Raw genomic sequence first — 23,511 nt, forward strand, 5'->3', positions numbered from 1 at the left:
AAGAAAAAATCTCTAATGTTTCTATTTTAAATCTTAATGTGATAGAAGTGAATCTCACTCTCTCTAAATGACTAAATCTATATCATAGGTATTCGATGCTAAATGTGGTGCTCGTATATGTACAGTTATGCAGAGGCTTGAGGGATCAAGGAAACTCGTTGCACGAGAGGCATACTACTTGTGGGCAACAACACAAAGGTTGTGAATATTATTGTAGAATCATATATTTTTTTCTTTGCCCTCTGGGCTGTTATTGGAACTAGGAAACTTGTATTTGATTCTTAGGGTAACTACAAACATAATTTAAGAAGCCTAGCTTAAGATTTGGGGGTTTGAACACTTGTGTCAAAACATTTACCGTGAGAAATTTTTTGACTCTAATAAACCAAGTGCTTATTTATGGGATACTGATGAAAATCCAAGCACTACTTTTATCACACGCAAAAGAGCAAAGTGTTTATTTCTTTCCATATGGTATGCCTCGAGAAGGAATTCATAAATGAGATGGTCAGGAGAAACATAGAGTTTGAAAAAAAAAATTCAAGAGGAACCACAAACAGAAGCCTCTGTTGAGAGATTGGAAAAACGAACACAGAGTTGTGACAGCTCCCATTATTCGGAAACACAAGGACCAAATAGGTCCAACAAGACTCATAGGGAGCCTGAGAGAAGGAATTGAAGTCTCCTCGCGCTAATATGCTCCTCTCTGAGGATGACGATCCTGCAACCTACAAGAAAGCAATATTTGATATCAAATCTGAGAAATAACTTGAGGCCATGAAATCCAAGAAGAAATGGAAATCCCACATTCTTAAAGTCAACTAAATCATGTGTTTTCCATACAATTCTAGTTCCAAATTGTCCCAGATATCATCACCATGTTCCGATGAATACTTTCTAACAAGCTGAAATGTGAACTAAATGTACAACTTAAAATCACTATTTAAGGTTTTCTCAAGGCAGATGCTGCCCCCATAACCACAGCCATTACAAGACCAAGCCCAGCTCCAACTGATGCACCAATTGCAGCAGCTGTGGCACCGGTTTCCTTTCCCTGAAAGCCTTTCTTTGCATGGATAGCCTTCTGCTCCCTTGCCAACTCCAATGACAACCTCTCCTTTGTAAGTTCCTGCGTCCCAATCAAAGCATAGAAATTCAACTATTCACACAATACGAGTAGTTAATCAGTAATCAAACTGGTAAACACTGCAAATCAGTTAACACAATTCTTATTCTACCCAGTTTTCTGAAATCATGCCCAGAGGGCTGAAACTGTCAAAAATCCAACTCAACTGGAAGTATTCCAAACTGGATTTGCTTTTGTTTCCTAGGTTGATCAATGAAACCGTACTATCCCTCATGCATTTATAACAGTTACATGATAAGGTAAAATGAATACTGACCTGGAATGCCATCTCTTCATTGCTCGCAAGAACATGGTGTATGAGTTGGCGAAATTCAGATATACCTTCAACAGGCATTACTGCACTTCTCTTTTGGAATGATATCCGAGCAAGCTTAACAGGAATCCATTTGACCTTTCGGTTAGACTCCATATTCAAGTCATCATCTATAGAACGCAGAGACTGCAGCCCACTATAAGTTGGTGTTATGAAAGGACAGGAATTCACGACTACAGTCATGTCACGAGGTGCTTGATATGCCTCAATTGCTGAATTGATTAGCATATTCTGCTGATGGGCACTGACAGAGAATTTGTTAGTGAGGGCTAGAACCCAAGGGATACCACAAACCTTAACCTCGTTCAAAAGAAGCGACAAGGCTGGAAGTGAAGTTTCTGTATCATGCCATCTTGGTAGTGTACTTGATAAATTATGCACAAGGACAACCAGATCTGTTTTTCTACTGAGGTCACAAACACCTTCCAATTCTTTTCTAAAACTAGAAACTTCCTTTTGCAGTGCCTACAGCCATAATTGATTCAGATTTCAGAGTTTGAAAATCATCCCAATCCAGTCATGAAAAAACAAGCTAACTGCTTAATGTGAAGGTTGCAGAATAAAGGTGGTAAATGGATGTTGTCAGCTATCATTTTATTGGTACGATTCACATAACTAGAGTACCAGGGATTTATATCTGATACAGAAAGATGCTACAAAAGCATGAAAATTTGAAGATTTACAAATCCTTGGATAAGTATTCACTATAATTACTAGACCATAAGTACTTGCTATCATAGCTCTTGACGTCAGGCTAATATAGACAAACTATTTTCTGTTTATTGTAGAAAATGTTGAGAAACAGAGTTAGTGCAGGCTGATATTCGAGCAGAAAATCCAAAACAGATCAAGTAGGCATCAGTGTAGTACAGTACACTTTTGCAGTGCCTACCGCCTAGCTTTTCTTAGAAAACTCCAGTTTGTCTTCTAGCCTTCTTTTTTGCCTTTAAAACACTTGAATATAATTTTAAAAACTAGAAAACACGGATTCTGCTGGCTCTTCCTCTGATGCAACTTCAAGTATCTTAGAAATTCCATACAATTATTTCACCAAAAGATTTGTTGATCTGTGCAAGTATTTTGCCATTGGTGTTGATTCATGCAACTAGTTTGCTATGCAAAAAAAAAACGTTGATTGCTAATTAACAACTTCAGACTTAAAAGAGGATCTTAGTTGGTCCAGAACTACAATCACCCAGTATTAATTGATTATTTATAATAACTGCTTACAGAAAAAGTTCATTTCTAAAATTTAGAAAGGTTCCTAGAGAGTAATATTTAGAAAGGTACCTGCAGGTTTACTCCAACAGAATCCAAGTAGCATACTCCACCTTCTACGACTTTATGAGCATCCATATCTGAGTAAACAATATCAAGATTTGCCCTGTTCCTCTGTCTACTCAGATCCAGCAATGCTCTAAATAAACTAGTCTTTCCAGCCCCCTACAAGCATTCAGTGATCAGTTCAAAACCATATAAACTGTAATAGAATAAAAAATATCTAGCATGCAAAATATAATACCTCTAACCCAAGTAATCTCACTCTTCGTGTTCTGACATGTACCTCTTTGGAGACTGTAAAGAAGTCGCTAGTACAGTATAAAACAAAGTTGTTCAAGCCATCACTACATATATTTCTGTCTTCAAACAGAGAGCCAATTTCATAGTCTGAATCTGAGCTGGCATGCTCTGCAATTGAGTTGAAACGCAAAGAATGATTTACAACTGGAAATTTTGGTGGATGTTTTAGAGGACGACCAATTAAGATCCGCATTTCATGTGTCTGTGGATGAATTCCATCATTTGTCGAGTATGGTGGCACTGAAGGTAAGGTTTCCACTGTTGTTGAATACCTGTTACCAAATACAATTGTGTTGTCAAGAAAGAAAAATAATAATAAAACATAGGTTACCTCAGTAATAGAATTGGAAATCATAAAGTGACACCAAAAAGAACCAACTCGAATTTTACCACAAAGGTATTGGTATATTTTTTTTTTTCTTTTGCAATGAAACATGCAGAAAGACATAAAAAACTCATTGAACATGTGGGATAAACTACAAAGCCCACCCAAGAAAAAAGAAAATAATAAAGAGGTGGAAATACTAAAATGTAAGGAAACAAAAGCCGTAGGAAAAAAAAGTTAGCTAAGAGCCTAAGAGGAGTCTTGTTTCTTATATATTACACTTAACTTTCATTCTGCTTATAGTGGACGTCCACAAGCACTGCAAGAAACAAAATCAAATGCATTATATATATTCAACTAGAGCCTGACCATTGACAATTTGCTTAAACTATATGTTCTACTCTTCCACCATTCCATTACCTGAATGATCTTCTTTCACCTTGTGGGCCTGCCAAATAAAATGGGAAAAAAGATACGAAAACTTGTAGCATGTAATTACTTTGTATAGGGGTGGGGATCTTTAACAATCGAAATAAGTCAAACTGGAGTGTCAAATAGCCCAATTTAAAAAAAATGATAAACTCAGTTAGCCTCATTAACTAATCCTGGGATGACCGGCCCGACCCCACAGAATTTTCACACCGGCCAAAAGGTAAATCAGGGAGCGCTCGCAGCGACGGTCAAGAAGCCCAGCATCCTTTGGTTGCGCTCCCCATTTGGAGGAAAAATTCCTGCAAATTTGCCATGGGGGGGATCGAACCGCGGGTGTCTGGGTGACAACCTGCCGCTGCACCATAGCCCCGGGGGATCAAATAACCCAATTAAGAATCAACTTTGCTTAGGAATTAGGATACCAATTGCTAAGCAAATATGATCAAAACAGCCAAGGAACAAACAATTTTAGTTGGTTCCTCAAACATAGGCAATTAATGATCATGTTATATGAATATAAAAAAATCAAAATTTGCTTGGTGACAACCTTATCAGTCAAAAACCAAAAAAGAACCAGCCAAGGGAAGACCAACTTTAGTTGATGCCTCAAACATAAGCTATTAATAAAAATGTTATATGGATTTATGTATATTTTATCAAATGATTACTTTTATATATGAGATAGCCCTTAACACACATGTTAACCTACAAAGTAATTGCTTTTGAAACCAAAAAGTTTGAAATTGAAGTGTCAAGATAATACCAGCTTCCATTTACTTGAGCTTGTACAAGTGTGCAAAGGTGAAGCCCATGTCCCACAATATTAACTTTCATTGGCTGTGTATGTTTATCACCAGGAATTCCAGTCCAACCAAGAGGAAGAATAGAAGTTGCAATTTGGATAAGAGGAGGCTCCACAATATGACCAAACTCTACAGCGCCAGGAGCTGCCAAGCCAAGCAATTGGTGTGGATGTGGAAAATGTGGTAACTGCTCCATCCCTAGAAAGGGAGGAGCATCTACACACATACACATGTCATATAACCTGCCAAAGAAAACAAATTAAGGTATTCATTTATTGCTCAAATTTACAATTATACACTTGACAAACTACACTATGATAAGAGTCTCCCACTGCATACACCCAAGACTAGAGCAACCATCCAAAAAAAACATGATGAACCACAGTCAGTTCATTATTAAGAATATATGCCTGAAACAATACTTCTAACTTCCTTTAAAGGATGATTATAACAGCTTCTGGTTTTGTGAATTGTGGGACAAGGTGAAACTGAAATAGATGTTTATTGAACCAGAACCATCCATGAAAAGGAACATGTGATTGTGCAGACCATGATATTGGTTCACTCATTGGATGTAGACCTGACTACGATTCGGAATCGTCAATTCGACGGTCCCTGGCAGGTCAACCCTTAACCTTAACCGCCCAAGACGGTTACGGTTCACGGTTTGGAAGTGCTGGTTCACGGTTCAAGAATATTATATTAAAAAAATTAAAATTTATTTAAAAAAAGGCTTGCACTCATTTAAGTTGTCTACGTATCCCCTTAGGGTATAGGAGAATAAAGTCCACGTAATTCTTTTACATTTTTACCCTTTTACATTTGAAAGTGGCATTGTCACTCACTTCCATTTCTCGTTCCTATTGTATTCGTTCATTCAGTATCAAAATCTTCAACTTCGTCATCTGAAAGTTGCATTCCTTGGATTCTTTTCTCAGCTATGGTCCAATCGTCGAGTAACGCTTAGGCTTCCAATGAGTCGGGAGACAAAGTCGATCGTCGTTCATCTAATATATTGTTGTCGGCATTGAACGTCTGCTCTGCAGCAACAGTTGACACTGGACAAGCTAAAATTTCTTTGGCGATACGAAAGCTAAAATTGCTTTGGCAATCACGAAGAGGACGAGAAAGCTTTGAGCCTTCTGTGACCACCACTTGAAAGTATCGAAATTTTCACTATCTGTTTCATTAAAATCAGAAGAAGTCATAAAATAATTCTCAAGTTCCTGTGCGGAACTTAAAGACCCACGTAGATGTTTCGTCCGTTCTTTTAATAAAAATTGTGTTTTTATAAGTTTTAAATTACTACTAGTAGTTTGTTGTATTTCATAAATATTAATTTATGTTTCATATTTTGCATAATATTGATTATAAATATCATATAAATAAATTCTAACATTATATATAATATTAACTGGATCAGAAGAATAAAAATTTTTAATTAGAATTAAAACGTCATAATATAAAGTTAACATTTCTTGTAAAACTTCTAATTTAAATCTAGGATCGAAAACAAATGCAATTAAATAAATTTCAAGAATAAAATAAAAATATTTTTCCCATTTAATTTTCATAGCTAATATGCAACCAGATAAAAATTCATTATCAATATGTTCATGTAAAACTAATACTATATTAGAAAAATTTTCTAAAACTAATAGAGCAGTGGGATAATAAACACCAAAAAGTTGTTCGATTACATCATTAAATACTTTTAAAATTTCACAAATACTACTACAAATATTCTATTGTTGTGAAAATAAAGATATATTAGTATTAGTATTTTGTGAAAAAAATGAACATACTAATTCTTTATATTGAAATGAATCTTGTAATAATTGGTTTATGAGTTAATTCATATTTTTCTAAAATTAAATATAGTAATTGTGTGATGTTATGAGCATTATGTGATTCATCAAAACTCTTTTGAGGTTCAAAGAGTTATCAATCCAATGACAGGTCACACCAATATACGAATGTGTTTGCCAATAATCACTCCAAATATCGGAACATAAAGAAACTTTATTATCTAATTTATTAAATTCATCAATTAAATTCTTTTTTCGTTGTTTAACTAATTTTTTAATTGTACAAGTAAGTGTAGTTCTAGAACACGTTTAGCATATGGATTAAGAGATTCTTTACAAAAATCTTTAAATGTGCATTTAGATCCAAAACTAAAAGAAAGATATTTTACGGAAACAAATTTAACTAATGATTCTCTTAATTTATTATTCGAATATAAAAATAAACCGAAATCAGTACTATCGCTAGTTGAAGAAAATCTAGATAATTGTGTTTGAGAACGGTTGAATTCATATTCCGTCGGGTGCTTCGTTTCTACATGTCGTTTTAACGACCTATAACCACCGCCGGCTTGTAATTTGTAGGAAACATTGCAGTACTTATATTTTGCACGTAATTCTCTTGAATGTTTAGTGAAAATAGAAGACTTTAGAGGAGGAATTTCCAGAACCTTAGAAGTAATTGCGTCGGTATTCCTTGTGTTTCGGGTGTTTGGATTCGGAAGGTGCTCGATCTCATCATCGGTGGATTGAATGATGGGGTCCTCGCACGGATTCACTATTTCCTTTATCTTCCGAGCTCGAGATGATGCACCTCCACAACCTCCTTCCATTGTAATTAAAAATTGGAAATGAAAGTGCGTAGAAATGAAGACGAAAACGTAGAGAGAATACAAAATTGAAACTAATAGTAAAGAAGATGTGTGTGAAAATGATAAAATGAACTCTATTTATAGAGTTTGGATAATAACAGACACTAAATCATAGTCATTGATAAAAAAAAAGGTCAAATGATCTAACCGTTGAAAAAAATATCCAAAAAAAATCCCAGCCCTCCCCCAACGGCTAGGAAGGTTCCAACGAGCAAAAAAACAAAAAAATTAGGTGAACAGGCGGACCGAACCGACTATTAACTAGCGGTTCGCCGATTTTTGACTTATGGAACCGGAACTGATCCGACAACCTGCCAGGCCGGTTCCGGTACGGCCCGGCGAACCGGGTCCGGTTCAGCCCAGCGAACCAGGTCAACGGGCAACCGGCCCGTTGACCCGGTTACAGGCCCGGGCCGGGTCAAGGTCGGGTCTAATTGGATGGCATAATACAACACTTAAGTAGCAATCTAGAGTCTCCTTTACCTCATCTAAAGGCATTTCCTATTCTAGGATTGTTGTGCTGTTAAATTGTATAATTGTGCTGCAAACAAATCTCTAGAAACATCCTCAACATGTAGAAGTGAATTTATACAAGAAAAATGTTTACACTAGGAAGAAATATCAGAACCACCTAAATTAATTATTAAGATTGACAAAAATACTAAAGAATACCAAGAAAAATTCCTAGTGGTTTGATTCAACAACACATTAGTCAGGAAGCCCTTTATAGTATGTGCAGAACAACATGGACAAAAAAAAAAATCTTACAGATAAGCAATTCTTACTTCTGGAAACGAGACCTATATGACTTCATAGAATGTGATTGAAAGCGCTCCCTCAATTCTGCTATGACAGACCTAACCTGCAAATGCCTTTCCCGGGGCAAAGTAATCAGAATGAGTAGCTAGAGTTTGCTATTGTCAAGTTAGATGAAAAACAAAACAATACTAGAACAAGAATACTATCTGACAATCACACAAACTCATGGACAATGTGTACGCTCGTACCGATGTCAATTTTGAGTATTCTGCATCAGAAAGTGACTCAACTGATGAACTTCTTAACAAGTAGAGCTGGTAGAAAACACCAAGGTGGTTATTCGAGTTAGAAGGTGGTTATTTGTAACGGTCTGCTGGACTAAAAGTAAAAAAGGAAGAACAATTAAATGAATATACCAGAGCATAGTAGTACATAACATGGAAACAAGTGATTACTGACTAAAGCATAAAGATAAAGCAAAATATCTAAAATATTGAAAGTTAGGTCTGAAAAAAGAAAGAAAAAAAATCCCCCTTTCAGTGTGTTCCTTGAGAGACAACTGAATGAAATAATATACTATAAGTCTCCAGAAGTCATGAATTTTAAATAGTATCTTCAGAAACATCTCAAATAATGGAAGACTTCTGCAATATATATTGTTATATACAAGTGTTCAGATACCAGTTACCCTCTCAATGAAGAGATGCTGGTGTTCCACCAGGCATGACTCCCAAACTACAACAATAGAGCATCCAATTTGATAATGGAGGAAATAAGTAGTAAAAGTATCAAGACATAATTGATTAGCAGAATCAAGCTAATCCATGTCAAGGAAGAAGTCTGTATAACCAACCAAAGAGCTTGTCAAAAACTATTATGATGGTTTATGGATGAACTGATGCATTGATCCACCTGTACCATCTTCTTATATCTGAATCTGGCTTTTAATGTCCACTTTATGCCTGGTGACTACTGGTTTGCTCAATTCAGAATAGTGGGCAGTGTCTGAATAAAATAAGATTTATTCAGACTTCAGTATATGATGAGTAAAACCCTAGAAGACAACCTTCTTCAAGATCAGATCTTCAAATTATGACCTATGAAACTCTGGCATGCATATGAAGTTCTTGTTGGTTATCATGGTTTATTGCAGATATGCACCCTGAAGGTCAGAGCATAAAATATTAAACACACCTGCCTCATTCCATGGCCTGTAGGTTAAACATATCTGACACATACTAAAAAGTAAAAAAAGGCATTGCCTACCTAACACTAAAATAAGATGGCGTAAAGTATATTCCAAATATTATAGCGCAACTCAATATCCTCATACCAACTCTAGACCAACAAATCACAACAGAAACATTTTCCCCATGGTTGGTCCATATATTTTACTGAGAACATGGTAACCATAGTACAACAAATCATCAACTAGATCATGTAGCATAATTGTTTTTTGTACCACTACAACCATAGTAAAATTCAGCTTTGTCCACTCCATGAGCACAAGGAAAAACAACTCATGACTAATTCTGACACTAGCATCCCTCAACCAATTGATCTCTATCATGCAGGTGCTTATTGTTCTGTACTAAAATTAAATGTGTGTGATACATTACTAGTTTTGGTCGTAGATTAAGGATTAGAAATTGCATCTTATAATGAACTCTTTTTTCCATTTCAGCTTTTTGCAACCTCCATCTTGTAAATATTACCATTTTTTGAATGTGATATACATAATACACACACACATATATATATGTATGTATATATATGTATGTGTATGTATTACCATGTCGGTCAACAATCAAAATTCAAAAGAAGCCCATAGTTTAAGAACAATGCAACAGAGGTAACCCCATCAAAAATTATGGATGAGTGAGTAAAATTTTATAGATAAAAGTAACAAAAGAGGCAAAAAGTTGACAGAACAACCTATAAATATTTGTTTGACCAAGAAGAGTTTTTTTTTTTTTGTTTATTGCAGCCATGTGGGAAAAAAAAATCCAGTCTACCCCAGAAGTTCACTTTTTTGAACCATTAGTTAGAAAAGCACATAACTAAAGCCACTGTTGCTTTTTTCATATGTGCTCTTGTTACCAAAATAATGATTCACAAAAAAATTTCATATACACATCAGTTATCTCAAAATTTCAAACACACAAGTAAACTTGCAAAGTAGAGGTATTAAATATAGTCTGCATAACATATGTCAGTCTACATCCTACTTCGAGCAATGTGCATAAAATGGAGTTATGACTACGCAACTTTGTCAAATATGGTCACAGATAGTGAATGACAAATAAACCCCTTTAATAACTTCCAAAAAAATTGAAAGTAATCTAAAACAGCCATAGGGACAAGATAGAAGTAACTCCATAAAAACTGATAATAATGTTAAAAAAAAAAATGAAATCGGGCAAAAACATAATTGGCTATGTCTACATAACTCATTTGAAAGGTCAGATTATGTATTCAAGGTATCTTCTAGATATGAGCATACAAGATAAACTTGAATGCAAACTCATGAATCTAATATTAACAATCTTCGATCCCAAACAGCATATGAAGATGAACTTATGCAACTGGGTCAGGTCCCATTCAAACAATATTGCAACATCTTTTAGTGATACGAGCAAGCAAATTATGTCTTCAAAACTCAATAACATAGCGTCCTACAGAAAGGAATATATCTGCAAAATTGACTGATACTCTCATATGAGCCAGCAAATTCTGTTTTCTTTCACCGTATCCAGAATTCCAAGTAATATATGATGCTACCAGAGGTGACAATTTAAGACTAACTGACAAAAACTTCTTATATATTTAATTATAAGGTTAGCTTAAAGAAGAAAAAGGATAGAGATAAATGTGGATACCTGTCCAAAAGGTACATAAGAAGGCAAAGAAGGAACTCTATGCCACCGCCTTGACTCCCCGATTCTGGTGCTGGTTTTCCTAGTTACATGGATTTCATTTGCAACAGTCCTATCCGGATCAAGAGGAGTCAAAGAAATCCCATCAGAATCCTCCTGGATTTCCAAAGACTCAGGTTCCAGATTAGTTATGCCAAATGCAGGCGGGGAGCTACAATTTTCAAGTGATGACACAGATTCATTCTCATTTCCTACTTTCTTGAATACATTTAAATGCTTATGAACAGCCTCTAAGGGAACAAGATTTTTGAGTCTCCATATTGAAGTCTGAACAGGGCCAACTCCAAGGACTAATTCATCCCCATCATTTATTTTGCCCTTTTGAAAGGTTGACCTACTTGCCTCTTCTTCAAAGTTTGAACCATCAGAACCTTCATGTAAAGATGGTTGCTGAACTTGTGTGTTATAATGATGAAAATATGCAGGAGACAAGATCCGTGGAACCAAATCTTCAGGAATGCAGTATGTTTTGAAATAGCCTTGCCATCCTTTCTGATGAACATAACTAGAATCATGTAAAAAGGACATCATAAATGTGTTGTAGTCACGTAGTGAGGTTAGCATAGTTGCAAATAACGAACTTAGCCAAATAAGTAACTACCACGAAAGCTCCCCCAATCTATATGATCAAAATTCAAACCAAAGATATAAGGACTATTCTACACAGTTGAATGAAAGAACATACTCTCTCAAAGCAGCATTACCAACAGGTGGTTGAGAGAAAGTGATACATTTCACAGGAACCTTCTCGTGCTCTTTGGCTAGCGAAGATGTTGCGAGAATTCTCAAAATTGCAAGTGTAGACAGTACAGCTACCTAGCATTATAAAGAGAGCCCTCAGAAGACAAGAAAGAAGGATCATATTAGTAAATGAAGAGGCAATATAAGTAGAGGACAATAAACATCACTTACAGCTCCACCAAGTGAATGCCCGCAAAGGACGAGCTTACAATTTTTTTTCTGAGCAAGTTTATACAACTCCAATGCTGGAATCCCTTTAGCACGCCCCAAGAACCCCTGTAAGAAAAATAGGGGCAAACTGTTACCTAACAGTGAGTTTCAGACAAAAAATTTAATTTGGATCAATTGAAGGGATTACAATCTATGCTAACAATATTCTAAAGTAAAATTAATCAGAAACTCACCCTATGTGCAGCAGGCTTTGGACGTTCTCTCAGTGGCTTCCATTTTTCTTGAATTGGCTTTCCAAGGTTTACATCAATCTTCTTTTCCCTGTCAGCTTGTTCAGATTCAATATCACTCAAATCATCCACCACATCATCCTCGTGGAATATGGCTCCCTGAAGTATATTTGCATCAGCTATGACATCTCTAAAAGAGTGATGAAAGATCAGTGACTTTTGAGTTTATCTTTGAATATTCAGGAACTTTAGAATCTTATGTATTTGCTTACTTGTATTGTTTTGTCCCGATGAATGAAGCATAAATGGTATCCCCTGCCTCAGCTAAGAGGTATCTAACAGACAAAAGGAGATACACGAACAATGAAATAAAACACAAATGTATTTTAATAAACTTGATTGGACAGTCACTTATCCAAAAGCTTAAGCTATTAGGAAGGGACAAATTTAAATGTTTACATTAATAATACTCCCCCCACTAGTGTGGGAGGTGAACTTGATTAAACTAACCCAAACCTCAACAAGTGCATTCAAACATTTTCTAAATTGTTGTCACCAGAAAGATTCAAAAACAAGACTTTCCGTTATACTATCTTAAATTCAACTGAATGACCACTATCCAGAAGCAAAGAATTAAGATGTCAGAAAGGAATAAGTCTACATATTCACATTCTTACTATGACAACACTAATACAATACCACCTTAGAGAATCAAAATTATCAAAGAGAATTTTATTGGGCAAAAATCAAAAGGGCGCCCCATTTTTTCGAAATCATCAAAGGGGCACCGCTTTTTGATTATTAATCAAAAGGACACCCCACCCCACCCCACCAACAACCTATGTAAAATGATAGGGTTACCCTCAAATATAGTGTTCAGTATTATTATCTCCCGCCATACTTGTCTTATTCAACAACATTTACATTATAGCAGCTACAAACTCTAACTACTATACATGGACTTGTCTTGTTCATACAACTGACTAATGGAACTAGATGATAGGAGATAATAATGTGAGAACATTGTATTTGAGGGCAGTTGGATAACCGTACATGGGTTGTTTGTGGGATGGGGTGCCCTTTTGATTAAAAATCAAAAAGTGGTGTCCCTTTGATGATTCCAAAAAATAAGGCGCCTTTTGATTTTTGCCCAATTTTATTTGTCAAAAGATGATTTAACATTGGTGAATTAGACTCCTTTTAAAGGCTCCAACCTAAAGAAAGTAGGAAATAATCAAACCACAAAATAAGAAACAAAGTAATCTACATTAAACTTCTACAAAAACAATCGAAAATCAAAATATAACATAAAATAATTATTTAACATGCTAAAATAAAACAATTTGGTAATTTAGAAACTTAAAAAATTATTCTCCTAATGAGGGCCTACGAAAATAAGTTTTTACAAATCATAACTTAAAATAAAACCAAAATCCTATTTTGCATCATGTTGTTGGTAATGCGAAACCACTCAAGCTCATTCATAATACAGAAAACACACCCTCAAGGTTTAAAATCTCGACCCATGTCGAGATTTCGATCAAAACCGGAACGATAAGTTTTTGGTATTATATCGTGTCGTGCCGATATAGTTTCGATATATATATTATAATTATTAAATAAATATATTTATTGTGTATAATTTAAAAATAAGTAGTATGTTGTTTTTATATAAGTTCTCAATTATTGAACAATTTAATATTGTTAGACAAAAACAATCTATAATAAGTATATAAATTAAAACAAAGATGCTATTTTATATATAATAATTATATAAATTAACTGTTTATTTAACTAGTAATTTAATTAATATATATTTAAAATAGTAAAAAAAATATATAATATCAATTAATAAAACAGTAAAAAATATATAAAATAATAAAAAAATTATCAGAATATAAATATGATTTATTAGAATTTTTAAATAAAATTGAAAGCAGTAAAAAAACTTCAGAATATCAATTAATAAAATTTATTAATTTTTTAAAATTTTAAATATATTTTTTATATATTTTATTAGGACAATTTAATTAGAATTTATAAAAGTTTGTTCGAATTACCACATTTAAATTGGAAATTGTTTGAATTAACTAAATCCCATACCTAATTTTCAATTTTTCGATCGTTCCCTAACCACGGGCATCGTGCAGGTCCGACGGCGCCGGAGGCATCACGGGGCGCTTCTAGCGGCGCCAAAGGCGCCCCAACACTTCCGGCAGCACCAGAGGTGTCCCGCGACACCTTTGGGACACCTCCCTTGCTTCCTCACCGCAGCCTCCCCACTCTCTCGTCGATTGCCTTTAGCACTGCCTCCCCTCTATGTCGCATGACGCACGCAAAGACGCACGTGAAATTGTCACACGTGCTGTGCCAGTTTTGCTTTCATGGTGGAACGGTAAAAACCGTATGTGCTACCCGATACGGAGTGGTATTTCAATCACTGCACATCCTACTTTACAATTTATTAAAAAAAAAATGTTTGTAAACTTCCTGAAGCAACTTTTAGCCATATGTGCATATAAGATATGGTATGTGATTATGCTAGTTAATACACATAATTGTGAAATATTCTTTACTGCTGTCATTCACACTTCTTTAAGTTAAAAGATAGAAAGAACAACATTTTAGCAAGCAAATTGCATCACAGATGTGATATGACAAATTTGCCCCCAAAAAGTAAAGTGGGTGAATTTTAAAATAATATGATGAATTGTTTCAAGAATGACCTTGCTTGTTTCCTTTTATTGATACATCAAAACTTGATTGATTCATGTACAAATCTGATATCGACATGGATTCAATAGATTGTATCAAATAATGTGATGAAGGTATCAACATAGATTCAACAGACACACAATCAATTTTTTATAAAATAATTTATTTAAAAAAAACTAAGAGAATAGGATATAAGCAAAATCAACAGGATGATGGTTTCTTTTACAACCTGAAGTGTGCAAACTCATTGCATATGAAGCAAACTAATGTATATTTTTAAAACTTGTATAGCTCATAAAATACAAGTCTACAGAAATAGTCCATAAAAATACCACATATTAACAAAAGTGACATATGATCCATTCAATTTGGTTACTTTGATTAAGTAACAAGCTAAGAAATTGAAACTAGATATATAAATTTTTTGGTATGTGATAAATGAAAACACACCTATGGGGCACATGGTTCAAAGAGGATTGAACTCGCTCAAGAGATACAACCTGTCCTCCAAAATCAGACTTAAATTTGTTTATGTACCAAAGCATATCTGAAGCAGGACTCTGCCAGTTTAAAAGTGTCACCAGAATGATCAGAGTAGAATAATAAATTGAAATTAAGCATGATAGCTCATTAGTCATTACAACCAACTATGTGAAAGAAACCAAGCTCTAACTCTCTAAGATAGTCGTACTTTTTTCAATATGGTATCACATGTATGGTGAGCTCTACTATGTCCCGTTCTTTTAGTCTTTTTCTCTAACAACAAACTATTATCATCTTATGATTCATTGATGAATGTAAAGTCCTATATTAAAACAAAAGGCAAATTCAGATGGATCACTTGCCACTTTATCTAGTGATACTTTATCAACTTCATACCCATTTGATTGTCAAAGACGCTTAAACAAATTCATCATGTAAGAGGTAGAATTATCTCATACCACCAGACATAGTTAACTATCACATTTCAGCTCAAATTGCAGTTCAATTGATCGTCCAAGTAATACATAACACTTTCCAATAGCTAATCCACTGTTTATGTCTATTTCCTGGCTGCAACTACTAGCGTGTGAGTCATTGTCGCCTCTACAATACAAGCATGAAGAAAAACAGATTAACGCAGGAAACAGGAATTATGAGCTTCTTTCCTTTCCCTAAACCCTTGTGATACAGACACCGGCATTGCAGAACCTTCTAAAGAACCCAATTTGTCTATTAAGAACAGAAATAAGCAAAGTAGAGAAGGCAAATAGCAGAAGTAGATATAATTAACCTTGTATACGCACTCTGAGAGGACCATGGAACATAGGATTTCTTGAAGATCACCGATCGATTCTGCCTTGACAGCGCGACAGAGGTCGTTGAGCTGCCGCCGCTGCCGCTCGAGTGCTTCTCGGAGGGCCTTCTCCTGATCCTTCCGGTCACGCTGGGCCTTCCACGGCGGCCACCGCCACTGTTGCGGCATGGGGGGCGGCCACGAAATCCCCACCCTCACGGTCTGCTCTTTGATCCAAGATTCCACCCGCGTGCGCAGCGATCCCATTAGGGCGAGAGAGGATGAGCGCGGCGGTGGCGTGATGGCGAGGCAAGATGGTGCGGAAGGGCAAGCGTAATGGCCAGGGACTGGGAGGGAGGCATATGCCCTGGAATCGGCATCCCTTTTTCAGATCGGATTCGAGTATAATGAAGGAAGAAACTGACAGCTTTGCCTTTATTGTGGTTCCACGACCGACGAATGCGTGCACGATTATAGTTGTTATGCTAATTTGGTTTATGGAACGGGGAATTGGGAGATTATTATTCTCACTAGAATAGACAAATAACGATTTCACAGCCATATATTTTATGAAGCATTTAATTGGCATATTCGTGGATTTTATATAAATTAAATTTTTAGAAAAAAATTGAATAGAAAAGAATAAAGTTGAATAAATAGATAATGAAATCAATATTAATATAAAAACAAATATGAGTGCGTGTTAATAAAAAATATATTAATATAAGGAGTATATGAAATGGTATTCGAAACCCTAAAAAATTGAGAAGTTAAATTGTAGCGGCATTTTGCCCCGGGACATTAGACATAGCTTTCACAGCTTAAACAGAGAATTGCGAGATGACAGCGATGGAGTTTATGAGCGAATTGACGGACCGGACGGAGTTTCCGGAGTGGCATCATCAAACTTCGCACGGCGACGGCATCGGTGCTAGCGGCGCAGCGATACACGGGGAAAGAGAATTGCGGCAGCACTTAAGCAACTGAGGCCATAGAGCGGCCGCGCTTCGCCGGGGAGCGGCGCCGCTTCAGACCGTCTGGTACTGAGGCAAAGTGATCCCCGATGGATGTTGGTAGCCCACATAATAATGGGCTGGATCAGGCCTATATATATAATGTTTTTTATAAAAATGTTTAATAGGACTATAAAATAAAATTACATTAAAAACAGTATCATAAGTTTATTCAATAATTATGGCATATGACTATTAACTTAATATATCAGTATAATGTTGTACTAATTGTTGGATAATCTCTCAAAATATATTCTCTACTTTTGTGATTTTATAATATAATAAGATACCTACTATGTATTTCTATTAAAAAATATATATATATATATATATCAATTAATTTATGATATTATTAATATATAGTAAACTGGTATAAATAAATTATTTGCATATTATGACATCCTTAATATTAAATTACCATACCAATTGTGCTCAGAATTTAACACCGAGTAATGACCATAAGAAGAGAAACATAATAGTCTTGCAAGTCTGTCAAAATATTCTCACACTTGTGCTCTTTAAATTTATTCATAGCAAAAGCAACAACATTGATGTTATTATTTGGTTTAACAATGAGTAACAAAGTAAATGAGTCAAGCCAAGTTAAATTTTACTGTGTTTAAATTTATTTAATAAGGTAAAAAAGATATTCAAAAAAGAATCTTATATTTACCTTTAATTGGATTGATCCTTGTCTTGTTTTAAACCATTTCGTACAAAGAATGACGTGTTTTAAATAGAAACATTGCTAAACAACTTATATTCCAAGAAGAATCATATGTCGATGGGTGCCTTTCAATAGATTTAATGGTCATTTAATAAGTTTGAGTTGATTTTGATAATGATATAATAATTTAAAAAATTAATTCTAAAAATTAAAGAGCACAACTTCAATAATATTTTTTTCATGCTTTTAAATATATTGAATATTAAATATTTTTCCCATATTTTAGGAAAATTAATATTCATATATATTTTTATTTAATTTATATTTTTAAATTAATTAATTTATGATATAATTATAATCGACGGCTAAGTTAAGTAATTTTGATGTTTGACTAAGCGCCTAATCTAATGGACTATCTTCTCAAATTAATCAGATCAACACATAGATACCTACATTGCACGTCAGACACATTTGACTTTCCTTGTAAGGATACATAGAACTTCAAACTTTCACATTGTAGGCATTTCTAACAACAATATAGGGAAACGTGGCCTCTCTTTAAGTTTTTGTGCCACGTGATTAAATTTTGGAGAAAAATAATAATAAAATTTAATTATAAAAATAATTACATTTTTTAATATTAAATTTTCCTATGAACCGTGACGAATCCAAGAATTCATACATGAGAGACGATTTTTAAGTGAAATAATGGACAATATCTTCTATTTCCATCAGTAGAACTTCATACTATTAGGGGTTTCATTACCGATAAGGGGGGCGACCGTCTATGATGCCCCCCTCTGGATCCGTCCCTGCCTATGAATCCACCTAACAAGTAAGAATTCAAAAATAATAATAATAATAATAATAATTATGTAATAGTTTGATGTATGAAATCCACATAATTTTGATCAAAATCAGTTATTATATGTGACATGTGCCTAAATAAATTCATATAGCGTTTCTTTATCAAAATTTGTAAAGGAGTTATAAATTTAAAATAATAAAAATAAATTGAATTCATTTTAAAAATTGCTACACAGTTTTAAATATTTAAAAAATATACAGGAGATATATAATTTTTTTAAAAAATATAAAAGATGTATAATTTTTTAAAAATATTATAATTTTAATTGGAATTGCTAGATTCATTAAAACTATTGGATGCTAAGTTTTTGCCAAAACTATTACAAAATAGTGAAGAAGAAGAGGCTCTAAAGGATCAAGATCCAGATATGATCAAATTGGCATGTTTTTGCAAGGAGCAACATTATTCACAGATAAGGAAATGCTCCGTAATACTTTCAATGAATTTCTAAGAACTCTACGATGTACCTTAACTATGGATATTGCAAAAAATCTAAAAGTATGTAATTACATGAAGCATCAATAAAAGTGTTCTCTTAATTACAAAATGTAACATAAAACTACGTATAATAGATTCAATATTCTTCAATCCTTTCTATTTATTTTTAAGGTCATGACTATGGAGAAATTAGTGCTAGCCAAGTCTCTCCTAGTGTATGAATTGCTTGATGCAATTACTAGGTCAAGAGAATATCATCAGGAAAGGCAAAAAGTAATAATAGGCATTTAAAGTATCTAGTTTTAATCTTAGAGAAGAATAAAATTATCGCATTCCTACCATCATGTGATGAATCACATATTCACATGTAATTGATCAACTTCGAATTAAGGAACTCAAAATCAAAAAATGAACCTTAAGCCAGAAGTGGTCAACCTTAAGAGGTCCTAAGAAATTATTATGATAGGAAATTTACTTGAAAAAATAAATATTAGGGTTTAACATGAAGAAATTTAAAAATTATAATATTTAGTCGAACTTTCAAAAGTATCATAAATTCATTAAAATGATCTATTTATACATTAAAAACATGTATTTTAATGATATAGTTATAATAAACTCACACACATAGACACATGATACATGATCTTCCTGTTAAATTATTAAATCTTTTCAGTTATTTTGATATTTGTGTCAAAATTATGACAAACTATTCTCCCTAAGAAAATTCATTTACCTTGTGCAAAATTCCCTGATAAAATAGCTGACAAACTTCATTTACATGAGCCCTCATGAGTAGGCCGTACTGGGCGGAGTCCAGTGCAGGCCAGATAAAATAAAATTAACATTTTCTATTTGTTGTCTCAGGGTAGCTTCTGGAGTATGCAAATTGATCGTCGAGGCTAGTGTTCGACACTATCTCCGTAAACGATATTGCTCCGCTACGGTGCTTAACGGATTGTTGCAATTCGTTCCCAAGATACAACGACGACGAACGTCTCGGAATCGTAGCACTCCGACTTCCGAGACCAGCGAACCTTTTAGTAGACTTCTTGGACTCTTGAATGCACAAGATGAGATGAATGCTTGAGGAAGAGAAGAGAAGATTGAGTGAGTATTCCATCATCTGGAGGGTTCTATTTATACTAAACGAAGAGGTTGAGTGTCCTTTGGGTGAGTGGATGTGTTCCTTGGGCTGGATCGATCTAGATCATCTATTCTGAAGGGTTGTAACCCTTCACCAAGCCCACTTCAATCTCATCCATCAGATCTGAGGAGTTGTGACCCTCAGATCCCGCCTATTGTCATCAGCCATCGGATCTGGATCCATTGATTCGATGCTTCAGATCAAGCCTCATCCCAGGCCGTCAGATCGTTACTCTTTGCGATCCAACGCTCTAGATCGCATCACAAGCGATCCATCATATCTATTTGATCAACGTTGATCAACGGTAGCCATCCATTCCCTAAGTCAACTGTCCAGTCATCTCCATTTGCCCACGAGGATGCCGCATAGGCACTGCCACGTCAGGTAAGAGCCTGACACGTCACCCGAGTGCCACGCAGGCACTGCAATGTCACCTGGAGCATAAATTTAAGCTCCTCAATGCTCCTCGCGACGATGAAGTGCAAAGTGCGCCTACAAAGCGCTCATTGCGCACGTGCGCACGTGGCGGGCTCACAAGTGCGAGCACCTGCTCGCCCTGGGCTAAGGGGTCACCTGTTCTTTTATTTTTTTTGTGTTAACTCCATTAACACATCTTCATTAATAAGTAGAGAATACACATCGAGAATTTCCGATGTGGGACTATTCTCCTATGCACTTTATTAATGAATAACAAATGTTATTTTGGGTTGACTTTAAACATTAATTTCTCATTCACCCTTAATCGGTTTTGAGCAAATTAATAGTCTAAATCTATCTACGTGAATCGTAGATTTCAATTTTGAAGTCAATTACGACTTTCAACAATTGATGACTTCCTTCCTCTAAATCGTTTTGGTCCATTTTAAGGCCCCAATATCCAACACTATTTTAATATTGTATGATATTTTTACCATCTAATTGAATATTAGACGGGAGAAGAATATGTTTAAGAACTACCAACCATTTTATTTTTATGCATTCTATTCATTTTTAATAGAATAATTCATCTGAATAGACAAGTCATCTGAATAGAGTTGTTCGTTATTCCATCGTTGTACCGTTTGTCGGAACTCTAGAGTTCTTGAAGACCGAGAGAGAGGGGAAAGGGCATAGGAACCATATGAATTTTAGAAATTGATAAGAATTTGACATAGGAAATATAAACGGTAAGCATGGATCTAGGTTTTTCGAATCATGGCATAGAAAAATAAAATATAAATAAATATGACAAGTAATCTAATTAAAGAGTCATCTTATCGTTAGTGTCGTCGATAAATAATTCTTGAAAAATAAGAAGAAACCAAAGTAAAACGAAGAGATCTTTTGAGTGATTTAGGGGATAATGATACCGAAAAGTTCTACGTCAACGGGGAACCAAAAACTTATCAAAATAATATCTAAATCCTTAGTGACCTCCTCTTATATAGACAACCAATTCATTATTAGCTCATAAATGATAACGGATCTAGCTAAAAGATTCTACACATTCAACCCACATCCGATAATCCGAAACTTAATAAGCTTATGTTAGATCATTTTATTGAATTAGGTTTGTACTCGTATACACAACTTACAATTAAGTCCACCAATTAGAAACAATAATCGACAATCTTTCACTTGGGCTACTTGTGAGTTGTATATGAAATACAAGTAAAACTTTAGTTGATACTAAATTTTATGGGTACAAGAAACTTTTGTAACAATTTAGTCTATTAACTTTATTGATATAGGATTAAATAGGTCATAACTACTATATATGATCGTAACAAACTCCAACAGTAATCATAATACCAATGTCATTAATGACATATATCAAGATATAGATGTGTAAAGAGGAAATTACATAACATGTGATCAGTACATGTCAATTTTCAATTGGTCCTAAGATGACCTCAAAAGAGGTTAAATCATATTTGTAAAATACTTTATGTTAAACTGCAATAGTAAATCATGATCAATTTTATGATTCCAAAAGAATTTATATATCATATTTATACACATCAAATTCTAAACAACAATAGTAAATCATGACATATTTTATTCAAAGTGTTAAACAAACAAAATGCCCATGAATAATTTGAACTTTAAGTCTATACAATAATCAAAATAAATATTTGTCCTTATTAATTAACATAGAGCAATAAAATAAATATAGATTTCCACTAGATGAGTTATTTTTCCATAAAAAGGACGCTCATATTCTTAACATGTGCATGAAACACCTTAATCACCAAACTTTTGGTGAGTCGAACGACCAATATGAAATTTGTGTTGATGTGCTCTATCATGACTTAATGAATCTAAACTCCATTTTTAACAGCTAGAAATTTGATGTCGATGCGCTTAGACTTTAACGAACTATGATTGTTTTTGGCGTTAAGTTCTGCGGCTTTATTATCACAGTAGATCTTGAGTGGCCTGTCAATGCCATCAACGATCTACAATGATGTGATAAAGTTTCGTAGACAACCCCCGTGATTGGATGCTTCATAATATGCTACCAACTCTGTCTCCATAGTAGAAGTGACTACTAGCATCTTCTTGACACTCTTCCAAGATATAACCCCTCCAACAAGTATGAAAATATAACTTGAAGTGGACTTCTTGCTATCTAAGCATCCCGTAAAATCAGAGTCCGAATATCCAATTTATTGAACTGTTGGCAGCCAACTAGAGGGGATGAATAGCCCTTGCTTTCAAACTTAATAAGGACACAAAATTACATAACATATAATTAACATAAAAATAATATCATGAACAAAAAGAGTAACAAGGCTAAGGATTTACTTGGTTACAATCTAGATGATTGTTAATCCAAGGCAGTTGAAAAATATCCACTAAAATGATCTCCTTTGTGAAGACGAAGTAGCCTTTTACAGACTTTGAAAGCCCACAAATGACTAAGAAAGTTGTTACTGTTGTCTCCGGGTAGCTTCTGGAGTATGCAAACTGATCGTCGAGGCTAGTGTTCGACACTATCTCTGTAAACGATATTGCTCCGCTACGGTGCTTAACGGATTGTTGCAATTCGTTCCCAAGATACAACGACGACGAACGTCTCGGAATCGTAGCACTCCGACTTCTGAGACCATCGAACCTTTTAGTAGACTTCTTGGACTCTTGAATGCACAAGATGAGATGAATGCTTGAGGAAGAGAAGAGAAGATTGAGTGAGTATTCCATCATCTGGAGGGTTCTATTTATACTGAACGAAGAGGTTGAGTGTCCTTTGGGTGAGTGGATGTGTTCCTTGGGCTGGATCGATCTAGATC

The 23,511-nt window shown here is 34.7% G+C and overlaps 1 protein-coding gene across 2 annotated transcripts; it reads right to left on the minus strand.

The window, feature by feature from the left end:
- Positions 1-783: 783 nt before the first annotated feature.
- LOC122021645 lies at positions 784-16,599 on the minus strand. Of its 2 annotated transcripts, none has more exons than XM_042579791.1 (14): positions 16,104-16,599; positions 15,281-15,390; positions 12,388-12,450; positions 12,119-12,305; positions 11,886-11,990; positions 11,659-11,789; positions 10,917-11,478; positions 8,286-8,351; positions 8,064-8,140; positions 4,562-4,843; positions 2,983-3,313; positions 2,751-2,903; positions 1,404-1,925; positions 784-1,129 (listed from the first exon to the last, which is right to left on the minus strand). In XM_042579791.1, the coding sequence occupies exons 1-14, from the start codon at positions 16,371-16,373 to the stop codon at positions 944-946; spliced, it is 3,045 nt and encodes a 1,014-aa protein (XP_042435725.1). In that variant the 5' UTR covers positions 16,374-16,599; the 3' UTR covers positions 784-943. The 2 variants fall into 2 exon arrangements, with proteins under 2 accessions (XP_042435725.1, XP_042435726.1); XM_042579792.1 differs by having other exon boundaries at positions 16,117-16,271.
- Positions 16,600-23,511: the final 6,912 nt, after the last annotated feature.

The sequence above is a fragment of the Zingiber officinale genome, chromosome 9A (assembly GCF_018446385.1).
Source record: "Zingiber officinale cultivar Zhangliang chromosome 9A, Zo_v1.1, whole genome shotgun sequence".
In the NCBI taxonomy this organism is placed as follows: domain Eukaryota; kingdom Viridiplantae; phylum Streptophyta; class Magnoliopsida; order Zingiberales; family Zingiberaceae; genus Zingiber; species Zingiber officinale.